Raw genomic sequence first — 18,577 nt, 5'->3', positions numbered from 1 at the left:
GACAGGGTCAAAGTGTCCCAGCTGGGGGTCAGAAGATAACCCAGAGGGACACGCAGGTGCCCCAGTGGGTTAAGCCTCTGACTCTTGATTTCGGCTCAGATCATGATCTCATGGTTTCTGAACTTGAGACCCACACTGGGCTGCATGCTGACAATGCAGAGCCTGCTTGGGATTCTCTCTCTCTCTCTCTCTCTCTCTCTCTCTCTCTGCCCCTCTCCTACTCTCTCAAACATAAACAAACATTAAAAAAAATGAAGACAACATAGAAAGTTTTAGAGGATATTTAGTGAAGACGGTAAGGATATAAGGCATTTTGTTATGACTATGAGTTCCAGAGCACACAACAACAGGGTTTTGGAAGTTAAGGGGGAATAGGGAGATGGAAGAAGGTTCTCAGCCAAATGGAAAGAGAGTCTGGAGGATAAAGATGGACTAGGGAGCTGGGCTTCAGATGGTGACCACAGAACATAGGGATAGAGGGCCTAATGAGATCACATAGATATTGAAGGTCAGGCCGTGAGTGTTGAAGAAGAGAGAGGTCTTGCCAGAAGCATGTTCCAAGGCTCTTTTGTTACTCCTGCCAATGGAGGTATAGAAGCCAAGAGAGGGATCACCTTATGCCAAGTACAAATAACCTTGGAGATTTCTTTCCAATCTCCTTCTACCTTCATCTTCCACATGGTTCCTAGTCCCTATAAAAGGATAGTAAATAGGTGTCATTTTCCATGGCTACAGAGTGACTGCCTGGAACACCATGGTATGAACAACTTCAAGACCATGTCCAGATTCAGGAGAAAAGGCAGCCATGTCTATTCCAGTCTCTGCTTTCTCTAGTTAAAGGTAATTTCCTGAAGTTCAATTCAGTTCCTAATTCTTCATCCCACCCATCACTTTGCAACCTGCCTCCTGGCCACTTTATACAACCAAAAAGTTTTAAGGACTTTGACCTATACCACTTCACTTCAGGCTACAACCTCTACCTTTCTTGAAAGTCATTGATTCAGCCTGCGGCACTGTCTGCTAATGATCCCCAAGTCTCCTTGTCAAGATAAGACCTCATTCCTGAACACCAGAAACTTGACTGCAATTGTCTCCAGAGCTTTTAGTCCATCAGATGAGCTCTTCAATCCATCCTGTCCCAGTTGGCAGAGCCCCATTTGCCCATTTGAGCAACACATGTCATCTTCAATTCTCCCTTTCTCCCATCTCATCATTCACCAGTTTCTATGCATTCAGCCTCCGACATTCCTTAAATCTGCTCCCTCTTCTCTCTTCCCACTGCCTCTGCCTTGTTCACTTCTGTCTCTTCTCTCAAGCAGACTTTGGAAGTACACTTCAGCTCCCTTTCCCACAGCCATCAGAATGACCTTTGTAAAACACAATTGTTTCTCCCTTCCTTAAAAGGCTTTAGTGGCTTTACATCACTTACAGGATGAAGATAGAAGTTCTTAGAGCTTGACACACAACATCACGTATGTTTGTACGGGTACCTCTCTCTCTCTTGCTAGTCTGTGACCACCACCGGGACAGGAATGTGGACCTCCTTTATTCTGAATTCCCAGTAACTGCTTAGAGATGCAGGACACACTCAGTAAATGTTAAGTGAAGTGATGTAAGCAGGAGAAGGAAAAGTATAAAAAGTAACCTTGTTTTAAAGACCCTGTCGTGCCTGTTGACATAAGATGATTTTCCATACCTTTCACTACCAGGTCTATCATTTCTCTTCTTACCATGAATAGCAGAAGTATAGGAATCTTTACATTGGACAATTAGTCAAAGATATGTGAAGGGTGGAAATGGGGTCTTGATATAAATTTTCTAATATTGGAATCTGGCTTCACCATTCTCCAGGTGTGTAACTTTGGGCAATATTCTTAACCTCTATAACCTCTTAACCTCTGTAATAATTGTACCTGATTCAAATATTGTTCAAATGGAAATTAAATGAGGCCGTGTATATAGGAAGTATGCGGAATAGGAACTGTTCAGTAAATACTAATTCTGGTTGTTCCTCTGGAAGAGGATGCATGCATGTTCATTTCCATAACTGGAAATGTTACTGCTGTTTGATAATAAGAAATACACATATATTTCTTAGCATAGGGGAAACATGTCTTGTCTTTACTCTGTAGAGTTCAGGCCATTCACAGCCAGCCTTTGAAGGAGACTGGGAGTTTTTGTCTCCGGTCTCCCCAACTTTTCTTTCCCAGTGATTTCTACCCCTTTGTCCTCTCTCTCTAGAGTCCTACTGCTCCTGGAGGAGAGACAGCAAATCGTATAGTTCTCTGTAGAAATAGGGACATGTAGGCTACCTTATTGACATTCAACATCAGCTTAGAATTTTTTTTTATTCCTATGTCATAACTCTACCTTGATCCAATTGAATAACCCACTCATTTCACATTTGAGCTCCATTATCGGACCACAAATTACATTGTATATCATATTTGGGTGTTTTTGACCCAATAAAAAACAAGTTTATACTGTTCAACTTAATCATTGAAGGATTATAATTTGTTAACTCTAAACATTAAAATATGTATCTAACCCATTTTTGTCATTGCATTTCTTCATATTTTAATATATTGGATTCTCAAAAAAATGACTTTGGAAGGAAAGGTCTCCTTTACTTTTCTCTGAGAAGCCATAGAATGAAGCCATCTACAAAGCAATTCTTTCTTTTACTGATAATAATTATAATAATTAGCTTTTATAACAGCTCTTCAATGCATTTTTGTGTTAAAAGATCTACCCTCTCCTCCCTTTTAAAAGAGAGGTAAGGACGGGGAGAAAAATAAAAGGAATATGGAGGGATCACCTCTCCATCACATAGTGTATGAAATGACAATAAGCATGAGCCACCTATTTCACAAATTACTGGGGACATTAAATATGATAATATAAGTAAAGAACTTTAAAGAGTTAAAAGTACAATCCTGAAAGGCAGTCCACTTACACTGTGCTCCAAGGACCATTTTCAATCTGTGAACTCTTTGCTTCTGGTCCATGGTGAGATAAATATAAAAATTTGATAGCAAGCATTTAGAAACTGTTATAGAAATTTGACAAACTAATTTTATATCTGTTGAATCAAATAATAAAAGATTTGGGCTTGTATTTTGTGTCTGATTTTTACTTCATTTCTAGTAATTATTTTCATTGTACTTCACAAAGAAAAACCTGTCCTTCAATACACATAATTTGAGAAGCATTGATAAAAGGTATTATTATTTCTGAAATTTTGCCAAAGAACCATTAAATTTCTAATTACAAACTAGTCACATGTCATTATTTGAAAAACACTGTTTCATACGAAGTCTAAAGAGCTGCCAGCATTCAAACAAGTTGCAGAACAAGTTTGTTTTGTATTGGGCAACTTGGTTAAGAGTCAGAAACCACTTTTCTCATGAAATGACATGAACCGGAGGTTATGTTCTTGGTGTGGCCTCGAGATCCCAGTTATCTCAGAAGGTTGTTAAACTATACCCTAACATTTAATAAAAGGCATATACTACAACATTTAATAACTTGTCTTCTCCATCCTTCTACAATGGAGAAGATAGACTTCTGATTTCCAGATCAGAAAATCTTTCTCCTCCCCATCTGCCTGTGAGAAATGGTGATTCCCAGCCCTACCATGGTGGTGGCTATGGGGCAAGAATGGAGGTTACTTCTGCAGAAATTCTTTCAACAGCAACACTCAGAAGAGTATGGAGATACACACTCTTTATACAGACTGGTGAGGGAATTAGGAGACGGAGTTTGAGAGAACTCACTGGTCGTGTTAAGAACATTAATTGAAAGTTTCTCCAAGATGTTCCGACATTGAGATTATGTAGGTTTTGCCGAACTTGAAAGCCGGTTCTTTACTGCAAACACCTCCGTAAACCCTGGGATACTGTTCCTTTCATGGCCCAGCACCCGTTGGGTCTGGGCCTCATCCTGAACCCTGAACGGAGATTTGTCTGTGCCAGAGGGACCCATGACACAAAGAAAGGTAAGCCTTCCCTTCAAAAGACAGCTCTTTATCTCCCTACCATTCCATATAACCTAATATCCCTTAGGACTGAAATCAGAGATACACACATATGGAAGCAAGGGATTTTTTTTTTTTTTTTTTTTTTTTTTGGTGTGGCGAGGGGCAGATGCGAAATTAGCATCGGCCCTTTCTTTTCTTTTTCTTTCTTTCTTTTTTTTTTACTGATCTTTTAAGAAACTGATGTTTGTTGAAGATTGGGAATTGAGATGGTTTCTGCGTACATGCTGTAGGATAGCAAACAAACCCTGGGAACCATTAGAAGCCTATTTCAGGCATACTCCATCTAACTCTCTATCTTAACCAATAAGTTTCCCCTTTACACTTGCTTTTCTTTCTTTCTTTCTTCATGTTATGGCTCTTAAAGTAAAAGAAAGCAAAAAACAGTTTCCCCATAAACTGTTGAGATCAGAAAGTGTGCAAGTCTGCAGGCCTCGAGTCCAGATGAAATATTACTAGGAAAAGAATGTCTCTTTCCTTGGGTCTACGCCCCGTTATAAAGAGTAGTGACTCCAACGTCAGTTATTTACAAGACCCTGTATCTTTTCCTGTAATGAAAAAGGAATCTTTAAAACTTCATCTAGAAGTTTCTTACTGCGATACGGAGTAAGGAATGTCTTTGAAGACCACGAAGAGGAGAAAGGAATACGGGGCTGCTTTTCCAATCCTGGGGTGGGGAGGGGGGGAGTGTGGGCAAGTAGGTGAAGGAATTCCAAATTTCACGCCCTCAATCTAAACTGGGGCATCCTGGGAAAGCGTCCGGGGAAACCGGTGGTGACAAAGGCCAAGGGCCGGGCGGAGGGCGGAGCCGGGGCGGAGCGCGGTCCGAGTGGGGAGGCGGGCGCCGCCCACGGTGCTCCCGGCGGGCACGGGCTTGGCGGCGCCGGCTCCCGAGCCATGGGGAGGCTGGTGGCTCTGAGCTTGCTGGGGATAGCGCTGGCGCTCCTGGGCGAGAGGCTCCTGGCGCTCAGGTAGGTGGGCCCTCTCGCCCCGCGCCGCCGGCGCGCGGCCCGGCGGTGGGACGGCCTCCCCGAGCGACGTCCGCGCTCGGGTCCCCAGGCCCGGGTGGCCGTCGGCTGCGGGAGAGGGCGCAGGCCGTGCAGGGATTCTCCCGCTGCCGGGCTGAGAACTCCGGATTGCCGCAGCTTGGGGAACACCTCCACCCCCATCCCAGCTTCTAGCAAAACCCAACACAGTTTGGGCCGAATTTCAGACTTTCTGGGAAGATGAGGAGCCCCAGCAAGTGCTTTGTAAGGACTTAGAGGCAAACTCCGCTCTTTAAACTTGGATGCAAAACTATTACTGAGACTTTAATTATAAAGATTTATTTCAAGTCATTGGTGCTGGCTTCTCTTCGTTGCCCAAACCAGCCGCCTTCTTTAATAAAGTTGCTCACCATCCCTCCCCTGTGTCAGTTTGAGGAACTTTTCAGCTTTCTAATCTTGGCGCTGTAGATCAAAGATATTTGAGATATTCAGCAACTGTACTTACATCACTTCCTTATTTATCTCCACCCAGAAACCCTGAAGCCAGAATGTCAAACAGCACAAGCCTAGTCCATCTCCCACTTTAATTATAGTGAAAATCACGGGTGGGTAGACATCCTAGTTTCTAAATTACCAATTCAAATTTTATAAGCCTCACGCAGAAGGATTCCAGAAATATGGAGCACCAACTACGTATGAGGTGCCCTCCTGGGCTCCTGTAATGGAGTAAGGCACAGTCTTCACTTTTAAGAAGTTCACTCTACTACAGGGGAGGAGAGAAATAAATGGATCAATGAGGATGTCCAGGACAGGTACAAACAAACCCCTGCTGACTTAAGGAGGAAAGATGGAGCCACTGAAGGTGGAGTTCAGGAGAAAGAGACTGTTCAAAACTGGCCTTGAAGGATGGGTGAAACACATATAGGGAAGAAGGAGGCCATCCCCGATGAAAAATGAAGCCTGAACAAAGGGAACAGGTGGGGAAGTTTGGGGATTAGCAGTAGACCAACTTGAGGGGAGTGTAGGGGTCAGGGAAGGAAAGTGTTGAGATGGTTAACTAGGAGTTAGAAAATTGGGGCCTGTTTTGATAGGCAAAGGAGAACTATTGATGTTTGTTGCGTGTGTGCGTTTCGACAGGAATCTGTTTAAACCATATGAAGCAGAATCAGTTGCTGTGCTATAAAGCATAGTTAGTTGTGCCACGTAGAGAGCAGTTCTCCATCCTGACTATACATTAGAATCTCCCCCAGAGATTCTGATTCAGCTGGTCTGGGTGGGGCCCAGGCATAAATGTCTTTTGTTATTTTATTATTTTTAAATGTTTATTTATTTTTGAGAAAGAGAAAGCAAGAATGAGCATGTCAGTGAGGGAGGGGCAGAGAGAGAGAGAGAGAGAGAGAAGGAAACAAATAGGAAGTGGGCGTACTGCAAGATCACATCATGACCTGAAATGAAGTCTGATGCTTAACTGGCTGAGACACCCCGGCGCCCTGAGCGTTGTTTATTTGAAAAGATTCTCCTTATAATTCTAATATGCAGTTACAAGTGAGAAATAGTAGAATAGAGAGTAAGCAGATATGGGGAAGCTAGTTAAGGTATTGCAGTAGTTTGGAGAGAATGACAGGACAGGGGCCCAAACTCGAGTCCCAGCAATAAGGGGGAAGAAGTCAAGGGGGAAGAAGTCGAAGATGATACCAGAGTTTCTGTCTCTACTGACCTGTAGCTGGAGCTTTATCTGCTGATAAAGGGGGGCAAGCAGGGGGAGGAGTGTGTCCTGGAGGGAAGACTTCTTACTGGTAGGAAATGGACATGTTGACCTTAATTTTCATGTTATGTAAATGCCCAGCTTGCTCTCAGAGCATTCTTGAGTTGGATGATTTTGTACAATCTGTCCAGCACTCCGTTTCAAAGGCACTGCCACTAAAATTCACAAGCTCATTAAGTTGTGCTAAATTTCAGACCATCGATGTTCACAGGTTGGTTTTCCCAAATCATTGGTTTTTCTTCATACTAATCTTAAAGTTTTAAATAAGTCCCTTTAAGTGAGTTATAGTTGCAAACCTAAGAAAAAGTAAATGCAGCTTATTTACATAGAATGTACCTTACAAGTAATTTACAATTTAATGAAGTTTTTCTTTAGAGAGATTTTACTGTAATAAATTTTACCGAGCACTGATTTTCTAGGGTGGTAACTTCATTGAATAGTGGAAGCCCCCGATCCGCTGATGTGAGAATGTTAGGATAGGTGATAGGTGGCTAGATTTAGAAAATAACATAGGATGCCTAGTTAAATTTGAATTTCAGATAACCAACGGAACATTTTGTAGGATAAGCATACCCATGCAATATTGAGGCATATTTATACTAAAACATCATTGTTTATTTGAAGTTCAAATTTGGGCATCTTGTCTTTGATCTGGCAACCCTGTGATTGTGGAATATCAAGTATCTGCTGTTGACAGAATTAGAGGTGGAGTGCTCAAATGCACAGCACCTCTCCTTTCAGGCCCTTAGAGTCTGTTTTTGAAAAGCAGCATGCTCCTACCTCTTCATAAGGAAAGGCTCTTCAAAAATCAGGCTTTTGTTTTTGGTTTTGTTTTTTTGCTTTCATCTAGTGCCTGGTATTTCATTATTCTATTTTTAGAGATTGCGGTTTGGCACTCAAGTTATTTCTCTCCCCCCAGGGCACCCACTTAAATTTCAACCTGAATTTCAGGTAAACAATGAAAAAAAAGTATATATATATATATTTAGGATAAGTATGTCCCAGATGGGCAAATGAAATCAAAGCTGTCTCTTTCCTTCTGAACTGTAACTGGCTAAAGTTCCCAGAGGAGGATGACATATTACACCCAACTTTCCCACTCCTCCCTAGTTGAGCAATACAGGGGAAAATAGACACAGATTTCCCTGGGCCAGTTGCTACCTGCTGCAAAGTACACATACTTGAATGAATCATGAGACTTGAGTACCTGTGTGTGAGCAGGAATCCTTCAAACAAGCATCTGAATATTCTGCTTGTTGCTTGGTAGATTTTATGACAGTGCACCAAAAAACTATCCAGTCGGCTTTTGGACACTTCTGAAAGTTCAGGTTTTATTTTTAAACTCCCATCCTCCTTATCATTCATTGTGTGACTGCTGTGTGCTGGTCACTCTGTCAAAAAAAGTCCTTTATATTAAACCAAAACATACATTTACTGACATGTGGAAAGAAATTCATTTTACATTTATGCCTCCACTCAGTCTTCATATATGTCTTCCTTTCTGTATTATATGGGTTAAAACTGAGGCTGGAGGCAGTCAACTAGTTAGCTCAACAGGTAATTAGTGTTGAACTGAAACTTCAAACCAGGTCTTCTGGTTTGCCTCCATCTTCCCCACAGCCTCCTAGCTTTTCTGCCTTTGGAGTAAATTACTTACTCCCCGCCTAACATGCCGAATCACAAATTCTTGGCTGCTAAGTACAAGCATTATGGGGGCCCAAAGAATTCCAATGGGGGTAAATTCCAAGAAGTTTTACAACTCTGTATACAAAAGATAGAGCCCCTGTTTGTCTATTTTTAAGCCTGTACTTAAAAGATAAAACCCCAGCAGTGGTTTGTGAAGTCAAAGGCCATGAGATGTGGAACAACATAATGCCAGGTAATAACACCGTTCCTAGTTTACTGAAGATGAGGCAACATGATAATGAACTACCCTGTCTCATCCTGATCTGGATGGGTAATGCTGTTTCCTAAATGAAAGGAATAGAAATTGATTTCAAGATAATGACTGTTGGTTAAGGGTTCATGCTCTGTGGCCTAGATAGCCTGACTTCATTCCTTAGCTCCACTATTTTCCTGGGACTTTTGCTTTTTATTTCACCTTTCTGTGCCTCAGTGTCCCACTCTGTAGGATGGGGATATTACCACTACCTACGTCATAGTGGGGCTATGAAAACATGAAGGAGTTCATTCTTGTACTTGTAAAGTGCTAAAACCATGCCAAATACATAGTAAGTGCTCAAGGAGAGTTACCTGTAATAGCAGTGTTCAGGCAAGGCTCTTAGACTTTTGTGTCATAGATCCATTGGGCAGTCTGGTAAAGCCTTGACTCTGTCTCAACATTATGCTTTAATTTTTTTTTAATTTTTTTGTGTGGTGCCCCCCATCTTTTTGTTTTGTTTTGTTTTTATTTTAATTCAATTTAGTTAACATACAGTGTTATATTAGTTTCAGGGGCGCAGTATAGTGACTCAGCACTTCCTTACATCACCCTGTGCTTTTCACAAGTGCCTCCTTCATGCTGTCACCTGTTCTGCCCCTCCCTCGTGGCAACAATCAGTTTGTTCTCCACAGTTAAGAGTCTGTTTCTTGGTTTGTCTCTCTCTATCTGTTTTCCCCTTAGTCATTGTTTTGTTTCTTAAATTCCATATATGAGTGGAATCAGATGGTATTTGTCTTTCTCTGATTTATTTTGCTTAACATTATTCTCCCTAGCTCCATCCATGTCATCGCAAATGGCAAGATTTCATTCTTTTTTATGACTGAATACTGTTCCAGTGTGTGTGTGTGTGTGTGTGTGTGTGTGTGTGTGTGTGTACCACATCTTCTTTATCTGTTCATCAACCAATGGAAACTTGGTCAGCATCATGTTTTCAAATGCATAAAATACAATGCATAGGACTCCAAAACAAAATTAAATGCTCTTTAGGTATTTAAGTACTAAATGCTTAATTTAAGTACTTAAATAGAGTTACCAGCCGATTTAAAAAATCTAATATATAGTATACTAATGTGGGCTACTTAATTAAAGCCTAAATAGATATAAAGGTAGTTGAATATGTAGCAATAGATATTCTGAAGTTGCACAGAGTATAAATGGTATTTTGAGATATCTACAGCAATTGAAATGTGATGTAGCAATGTGTGTTACACACACCTATGAAGACATAGGTACTGTTAGCAGAAAGTTCTGTGGTTTCTTGCCTGCACTCATCATTGAAGGAAAGACAATTTCAGTTCAGTTTAAATAAAGATAAAGATATATAGATATATAGATATAGATAGATAGATTCCCATCCATGTTCATGGATCACTGAATTTTACCCATGGACTCCTTAAAGGCCACTGGAGCCCCGATGAAGAGCCTTGATGTACATGTTTCTGATAGGGGTCATTTGGGAAATGACTGATGGCTCAGTTGAAGGAAGACAGTGTATATTCTTTGCTGCACTACTCCTATCGTACAGTTATAACTAAAAGGGAAATAACCAAATTTTAATGAAAAAGAAGAAAGTGAGAAAAACAAAAGAAGCCCCGAGTGTTAGGGAACAAATAGGCTATAGCAAAAATGTCACTTATTTGCGTTTGTACCATTTATTTACTTATTCACTTATTTATTTATTACTTAAAAATACATATTACTTTTTAAAAAAGTTTTTTAATGTTTATTTTTGAGAGAGAGACAGAATGCAAATGGGGGAGGGTCAGAGAGAGAGGGAGACACAGAATCCGAAGCAGGCTCCAGGCTCTGAGCTGTCAGCACAGAGCCGAACGCGGGACTAGAACTCACAGACCGCAAGATCGTGACTTGAGGACAAGTTGGACGCTTAACTGCCTGAGCCACCCAGGCACCCCTATTTATTTATTTTCAATTTGGCATAAATGCATTTGAGCTAATTGATCTCCTAGTCCAAAGAGGTTTCTATAGTGTTCTCTTGTATATTCCACAGACTTCTTAAATGTATTAATAGTTAGGGGTGTTTTCAGTTGCAAGGAACATACATCAAATTAATTATAATGTATACAAATAAAGGCTTATTTTTCTCACGTGATAAAAACTTTGTAGGTGAGTCATTCTATAGCTTGTCCATCGAGCCCGTGGCCATTGCAAAAAAAATTAGATTCTTCAAGTTTTGTCCGTCAGTCCTTCCCTGTTGGCTCTCTGTCCTCATACTTGTCATGTTAAGGATAGTGCATGGTTGTTATAGTCCTAAGCACTGCACGTGTGGTCAAATCATGAAGGGAGAAGGGGTGATGTCAGGGAGTTCTCATCTTGTGTCTGCTTTTTCTGTCATGAACAAAAATATCTTTCCCCAAAGCCTGGGTCATAGGATTGCCTCTAAATACAAAGGGGGCTGAGAAAGCAGATATTTGGCTTGTCTGTCTCTGCAATGGAAAGTAGCAAGGAAGAAAGTGGGTAAGAATGGCTTTAGGTTTGTCAGCTAGAAGGTCCCGCCAGTCTGTAATGCAGACGTTAACTAATGGGTAGGGACGTGGTACTTCTGCCAAGTAAAAAGCCTAGCAGTTTTCTATGGAAAGCATCTGAAAGTCTTGATGGGCCATAACGGTTGGAAACAAAACCTTATCTTTCTTTTCATATAGAAGAAAGATAAGAAAAAATGATTTGATTAACCAGAAGTTAGGCACAACTCTTGTGTAACTCCAGTTTTTAAATTTTTTTTTATTCTTTTTTTTTTTTTTTTTTTTTTTTTTTGCTAAACAGAGCGCATTAGAGGGATAGAGAGACAGAGAAAGACACGTACACAGAATCCAAAGCAGGTTCCAGGCTCTGAGCTGTCAGTGCAGAGCCTGATGCAGAGCTTGAACTCACAAATGGTGAGATCATGACCTGAGCCAAAGTTGGCTGTGTAACCGATTAACCAACTGAGCCACCTGGGCACCCCTGCGTAACTCAGTTTTCATAGTAGGCAGTCTGCGTATCTAGAGATGATATTTTACAGCTAAACTAGTTGATGAAGGTTGCCCTATTAGCAGTGTAATCATCAGTCATTTATGCAAACTTAAATTGACTCTAAAAAAATAACCCATCTAAACTATTCAAGCACATATGAATTGTATTTTATCCATATAGTTTATCCATGAATCAGGTAGATGATAATGCTCATTACCCCTCTTTGTATAGTTAAGTAGGCATAATAGTAAGTTGTATAAAATTGACACCCAAACCAATGCATGGTACAGAAACTTGACGAAGCCACAGCTGGGACTGACTGAGATATCTCCATCTGTTTCTGGAATCATACCGTGTCCACTGAACCTGAGAGGTCATCTGGCCTCATGCTTATTTTATGCATTAAGAAGCCTGAGGCCCATAGAGATTAACCTGCTGAGGGTCAAGCCGTCTTGCTGTTAAGGCAGGAGCACAGATCTCTTCACTCCTTCCTGAGAAAAAGACCAGAGTCAGGTAGAGCACTGCTGTGGCAGGCTCTTCCCAGCTGGTGTCAAGTCTCCGCAAAGCTGTCTCCCCTCTGAGTCACCGCCCTCATTCCTGAGTAGGGACCAGGGTGCCTACTTCTTAGGGTTGTTTTAACAATTCAGCGAACTCATTCAAGTAAATCACATAGAACAGTGGTGGCCTCAGTGAGTTTTAGCTGTTTTTATTATTGATTTCCTTTTGCCACTCATGGCTATCAGCAGTGGCATTCCCATTACCACTAGTATCACTGCTACTACTACTTCATTCGGCCAAGTATACGTATTTTCCCCCTTTAAGTCACTCTGAGTGGGGTTGGGGGTCCTGGGTGGCTTAGTCAGCTTCTGACTCTTGATTTCTGCTCAGGTCATGATGTCATGGTTCATAGGGTTGAGCCCCACCTGAGGCTCTTTGCTGACAGATTCTCTCTCTCCCTTGTTCTCTCCCCTACTCTCACACGTACTCTCTCTCTCAAAATAGATAAACTTCAAAAAAGATAAAATTAAACAAAAAATAGAAAATTAAATCACTCCAGGGACTTATAAATGTGAGATTTATTTTTTTCTTGCTTTACTTTAACATTTTATTTTATTTTTAATTTTTATTACATCTACATATTTTGTTTTAGTTATTTTAATTCTAATTTTATTTATTTTATTTATCTTTTATTCACTTTAATTTTTATAGCCTTATTGCTGTGTTGTTTCAAGAAATTTGGACACTCTTTGATTTGATATGATTCAAATAACAGACTGATTGACATTTTAACTTAAAAAACTTTTATATATGATATGAGTTGGCAGACTATATGGTTGCTACCACTTGTTGGTAATTCTGGGTGGGGTAGGCCTCAACTTTCGAACGTGTTGCCAAGATCAGTAGAATTGCCCCATATTCGACGTCTAGAAGCTAGACTCTGTCGAGGATTTGAATTGACGAGGGACACACAGCAACTTGTCATTTTTGTCTCTTAAATGTGTGATATGCGTGACCCACTTTGAAAAATGTAAACTGCCCTGCCAGCACTCTGACTATTTGCGACTGTAGAGAACAGACAGAGGAAGGGGAGACCGTGAGCGAAGAGAAGACAGATCCTCGAGCGTGTGGCTTCAACAGCAGAGCTCCCTGAGGTGTTGGCCCAAACCGCTCTGTGGCCTCTCTGGTGGAGGGGGCGGGGTTCATTACCATTGGCCATTTTCTCATTATTTCTTCATTTTATTTTTTGTCAAACAGCAATGGCAAGTAGTTCTGTTAAGGTAGTTGATGTTCTCTGAAGTCTCACCTCCTCCACCCTGCTGTCTGTAGGCTATCTTCCATGTGCCTGGTCTGAAAACCCCGTCTCCTCTTGGCCTCCTGTCGGGCACCGTGTCACTTTGCAGAGGGTCTGAGTGCTTTCTGGCTCCTCCTGGCCCCTCGGGAGGAAGACAGGGCTGCTGGCTCCCCAACACCAGAGCCGTGTGGATTGTGCCCTGGTGCTGTGCTGGTATTTGCACAGGAACTTGCACAACACGCTTTATTTGTTGAGATATTGGCTTTCCTTTATGACCCGCAGCCACACATTCAACTTTGTGATGCCCGTTTTTATTTTAACTTCATTTCTGGTGCTCTTTAATGTTCCTACGTTTGTTTTTCTCTCTTCTCTTTTATCTGCTTTAGATTTATGCTGTGTTTTATGTATTGCTGTAAGCCTCTTTAAACCCTGTCTGCAACAAAGCAGAGAATACATAAACAGATAGTTTTTTTTTTAAACAGGAATCGACTTAAAGCCTCCAGAGAAGTAGAATCTGTAGACCTTCCAAACTGCCACCTCATTAAAGGAATCGGTGAGTATGAGAAAGTGCTAGTTATACACCTTACATTGTTTGACCCAAAACATGAAAAAACTCATTAGCCGTATTTTGGCACACCACTAGTGTTTATCAGAGGAAAAATCACATTAAATCAACCAAAACCTCTTTGGTTATTTATTTATTCTTTATTTATCTCACACACCTGTATTTCTTCTGCCCCTCACTCTCACTGTAATTTGTTAGTTATTTGTGTGATCCTGTGTTTATTGTTTGATTCCTTGCTGGTTAAGTGACTTTTCTGAATGAGTTTTGTGAAGTCCATGTTCTTTGCCACGTGTGGCCCCTGGAATCTGTGCTCTGTCAGCCTTGCAGTCAGCTGGTGAAGGTGTCAGAAAACAGAGAAGTTACAACATGGAAAATGAAAATCTCCCAACAAAATCTCCACCCCGCACAAAAATAACTCCAGAGACAAAGTTTTCCTTATCTTTCCTGCTACGTCCAATTCAAATGCAAACAAATACGTGCATACACATATATTTTTCACAAATGGTATCTTATATGAGATTATATTTTGCAACCTGCTTTATTCCCAGTGCAAGGTGAACCGCTTTCCACATCAGCTCACGTAGACCTACTGCATTGTTTTTACTGTTTGCATGCACCATGGTTTATTTGATCGTTTTCCTCTTGATGCGCATTCAGATGGTGGCAGTTTTTTGCAACTACAAACAAATCAGTGAACATCATTGTACATATAGCTCTTGTGTATTTGTAGGATAAATTCTTGATGGTGAGATTGTTGTCTATGGAGAATACGTGTGTAAAGTTTTTGATGGGCATTGCTAAATTGCCCTGGGATTGGCATTGCTAATAAACGACCTCATATTTAATAACCACATTTGCTACAGGCAGGGTTCACCGTGTGCTTTGAGCAAAAACAAAGTCGTGATCCTTTCCTGGATCAGACACAAGACGGCTTCATTTTCATGAAACCTCTCAGTTTTCAGAGCAGTCTTCTGCACTCCAGAGTTTCTTTCTGGTTCTGTTATTTGCCTTTCCTTTCCACATTTGTTTTTTATGTGCCCTGTCTCCTATATTCCATTGCTGCTTTGGTCCTTTTTCCCAGTCCTATCTCCCTTGCCTGGACTCCTCGACTTTTTCCTCCTGGGGCTTCTCCTCTTTGTGACTGTTGCAACACTTAGCAGCAAGATACAAACTCAGTATCAAATACCACATGAGCTAGATCTGTGCTGGATAACGCAGACGGTTCTAGAAATAAGGTTGTCTGGAGTCCCAAGAAACTGCATCCTGCCTTCTGGCTACATGCGTGGAGAGCCCCTTCAGAACTAGCCACTAAGCAAAAGCCAGATGGCATCGGTGAGGGATGTTGTACAAGGTTGGGAGGGTGAGTCCGTGATCTCGAAGGTTGCTCTTGCTACAGAGTTAATAATTGTCAAATTATTAAACAGCCCTTGGCCCTGTGGAGCCCACCTTCAGTGAATTCACGTCCCAGAGTAGACAATAGGGCACAGCCAGACACATTCTGGAAGGAACTGCCAAGTGTATTGCTGTCACAACTCACTGGGATGGAGGGCTCCTCGGAGAAAAACAAGCCCAAAGACATTTGTATTCTGAACAGGCGTCTGTCTGTGTTTGTGACCTTTCTGTTGTGATGTGTGTGAGCTGCTGTCTGGAATTGGAAAGAATGAGGAAATATGTCACCTATGGCCCTTCTTGTGAAGTGTTTAATGCCTCTGAGGCACTTCAGAAGGCAACAGAGCGAGGACGATGAGTGATTAGAGGCACATTTGGGATACATTTTTAGATCTAATTAGAATTGTGCTTTCTTTCTTTCTTCTTGTTTTTGTTTTTGCTCTGTGGTTAGCACGCACTATATGAACATTTGTTGAATGCTGTTAGTGATGCATAGTGGTTAATAATAGGATGTGGTTATATGTTTTTCACAACAGTCGCTTACTTATTCAGTGGTCTTTGATTACAAGGAGGAACAGTGTGCTGGGCGTATACATGCCCATATAGCCAAAAGCAACTTCTTATGGCAGCAACAAGGGTAGAAAGGTTCTCTTTGTCAGTTTCCACTTTGGGGACAGGAGTAGCCATGCACGTGAGGCCAACTATCCCTCAAAGAGGTACAACCACTTTCCCCTCGCTTCCATCCCCATCAACAACCCCCCCGCCCCCCCCCACACTACGGTGCTGTATTTACCATGACTAGAAATGAACCCTTTGCAACTCTTGGGTGCTCTATACATATCATCTCATGTCTTTCTGTCTTAATAACTAATAATCATCTACCACATATCCTAGCAGGTGTGTGCCTTCTGCAGGGCACCACGTAAGCCCATTATCCCATTTTTCATTTTCCTTCCCATTGTATCTTACAGACAGAAACCAAGCTCTTACAACACCCAAGAATTGGCCTAATATCGACATCTAAATAATAAAAAACTATAATGACAGGAGTTAGTGAAGTCTATTTGAGACTTAAAAGCTTAAAACATTTTCTAAATGTCTTTGAAAATGCAGGCATTCAGAGTCCTGGACTAAAAGAAAATTTTGAATGGATTGTCTCTCTGAGTTAATTAGTGGTTTTGTACACTTGGAAATCAAGACCTTTACAATAAATACTGCTGGGGATATTTAAAAAAAAACATTAAAGTTTGTAGCTCTTGTGATCAGTTACTTTATAGTTTATCTATGAAAGGAAAACAAAATATACACTACTGTGAGATATAGATTTTTTTCCTTCTTTCTCTTGTGTGTGTAATATAGATAAGGACCCAAGGCTCCAAGACATTAAATAACTTTGGCAAATTCTCTTCCCAATATAGTATCTTCTCCCAGAGTGGTTAGCACACATACCTCACCAGTGAACCAAAAAAATGGAGAATAGTGGGTACATTACATATTGGATACTCTGTTGGGAATGGCAAGGGCTGATTTGGTGTTATAGTTACACCTAGAGGAGAGGCAAGAGAAATTTATTCCCTTTTGCACGGCAGTCCAATCCAGAGATAAGTGAATGGCCTGGGGAGGTAGATGGTTGTGCTCCCTGTGACTAATCTGTGACAGTGGCTGATGAAGCAGCACGACTCTCGCCACATACTGCATCTTTCACCGTCCAAGACTCGAACTCCAGCTGCTGCCATTTCCCAACAGGAAGGGACACAAAGGAAATTTACATGGATATTATTTTTAGTTTATTTTACTCAGATGTTGCATACATATTGTATGGCCACAACTATCCCAAGAAAGGGTAGAAAATGGCTTTAGTTGGGTTGCCATGTGCCTGTACCTGAAAAGGAAGAAGGGAACATGGATACTGGGGAGCAATTAGCCATCTCTGACACACATAATTACCAAAGGCGTAAGAAAAAATAAATCAAAACCGCATGTGCTAAGCTAGAAGACTTTCTAGAGCAAGAGGGTTTTGAAAGAGGTTTTAGTGTAAAGTACAGAATATGGACTGGGGAAGGTCTTGGTAGGAGGCACGGAAGCAAAACTTTCTGGGGAAAAGCCAACATACGAAATTGACCACAGTCAAATTTACAAAGTAAAGTGTCTTTAGAGAGGAACCAAGGGATGATTCTGACAGAGAAAATTCATTTGCTGCTAAGTTTTTTGGTTTTTTTTCCCTGTGTGCTTTTAAGTTAGAAGGAAAGGACTTGAGTCCCAGCTTCCTAGTTTGTGACCTTGAACAATTTGCTTAACCATTCAAAGGCTCTGTATTCTTCACTCTGACATAAGAGATACTAATACTGCTTCTTAGGGATATAGAAATTATGTGAAATAATGTATGTAAAGACTTTGCAAGGACCCTAGACCTTGGTAAACACTGTATCTAGTAGCTATGACTATTACTATGAGTAGTACTACTATACTAAATTACAGGAGAGAAAAAAATTTCTCCAGCATTGACTGTGCTTATAGTAATCACACCAAAGAGGTGATACAAAATGATGAAATTCTTTTGTAGTAATGGATATAGAAATGAAGATGGAGGAAGTAGATCTGGAAAATACTAGTATTTTTTTAAATGTTTATTTCTACTTGAAGGAGAGAGAAAGAGAGAGAGAGAGACAGAGCATGATTGGGGGAGGAGCAGAGAGAGGGAAACAGAGAATGCGAAACAGGCTCCAGGCTCTGAGCTATCAGCACAGCACCCAGCGTGGGGCTCGAAGTCACGAGCTGTGAGATCATGACCTGAGCCAAAGTCAGAGGCTTAACCAGCTGAGCCACCTAGGAGCCCCAGGTCTGGAAAATATTCTAAAGAAAGCTACAGATAAAACTTTTTTTTTCTTTCTTGGAATTAAGTGATGGGATTAAACAGAAAGAGGCTACAATGTAGTTGAAATGAAAATACCTTTTTTTTTTAATTTATTTTTATTTATTTATTTTATTTATTTTTTATACAATTTATTTTCTTAACATATGCAATTATTTTCCGTCATTTACAATACAGTAGTTTCAATGATACTCCAAACAGAAAAGCAAAGTAAAAAATCAAAACCCCCACTTCTATTTCATGTAATTAGACTTATACAG

General features: G+C 40.8%; 1 protein-coding gene across 2 annotated transcripts in view; it reads left to right on the top strand.

Annotated features, from left to right (window-relative positions):
• The first annotated feature begins 4,878 nt into the window (after positions 1-4,878).
• The window catches only part of LOC115282989 (serum paraoxonase/arylesterase 2), a 28,929-nt gene continuing 15,230 nt past the window's right edge, over positions 4,879-18,577 (top strand). For both annotated transcript variants that reach the window (XM_029929255.1, XM_029929251.1), the window contains exons 1-2: positions 4,879-5,007; positions 13,974-14,044. In XM_029929255.1, the coding sequence (XP_029785115.1) occupies positions 4,934-5,007; positions 13,974-14,044 (145 nt within the window). In that variant the 5' untranslated portion in view covers positions 4,879-4,933. The remainder of the gene's footprint in view (positions 5,008-13,973; positions 14,045-18,577) is intronic.

The sequence above is a fragment of the Suricata suricatta genome, chromosome 2, assembly GCF_006229205.1.
Source record: "Suricata suricatta isolate VVHF042 chromosome 2, meerkat_22Aug2017_6uvM2_HiC, whole genome shotgun sequence".
Taxonomy (NCBI): Eukaryota; Metazoa; Chordata; class Mammalia; order Carnivora; family Herpestidae; genus Suricata; species Suricata suricatta.
This window is presented reverse-complemented; position numbering and strand designations above follow the sequence as displayed.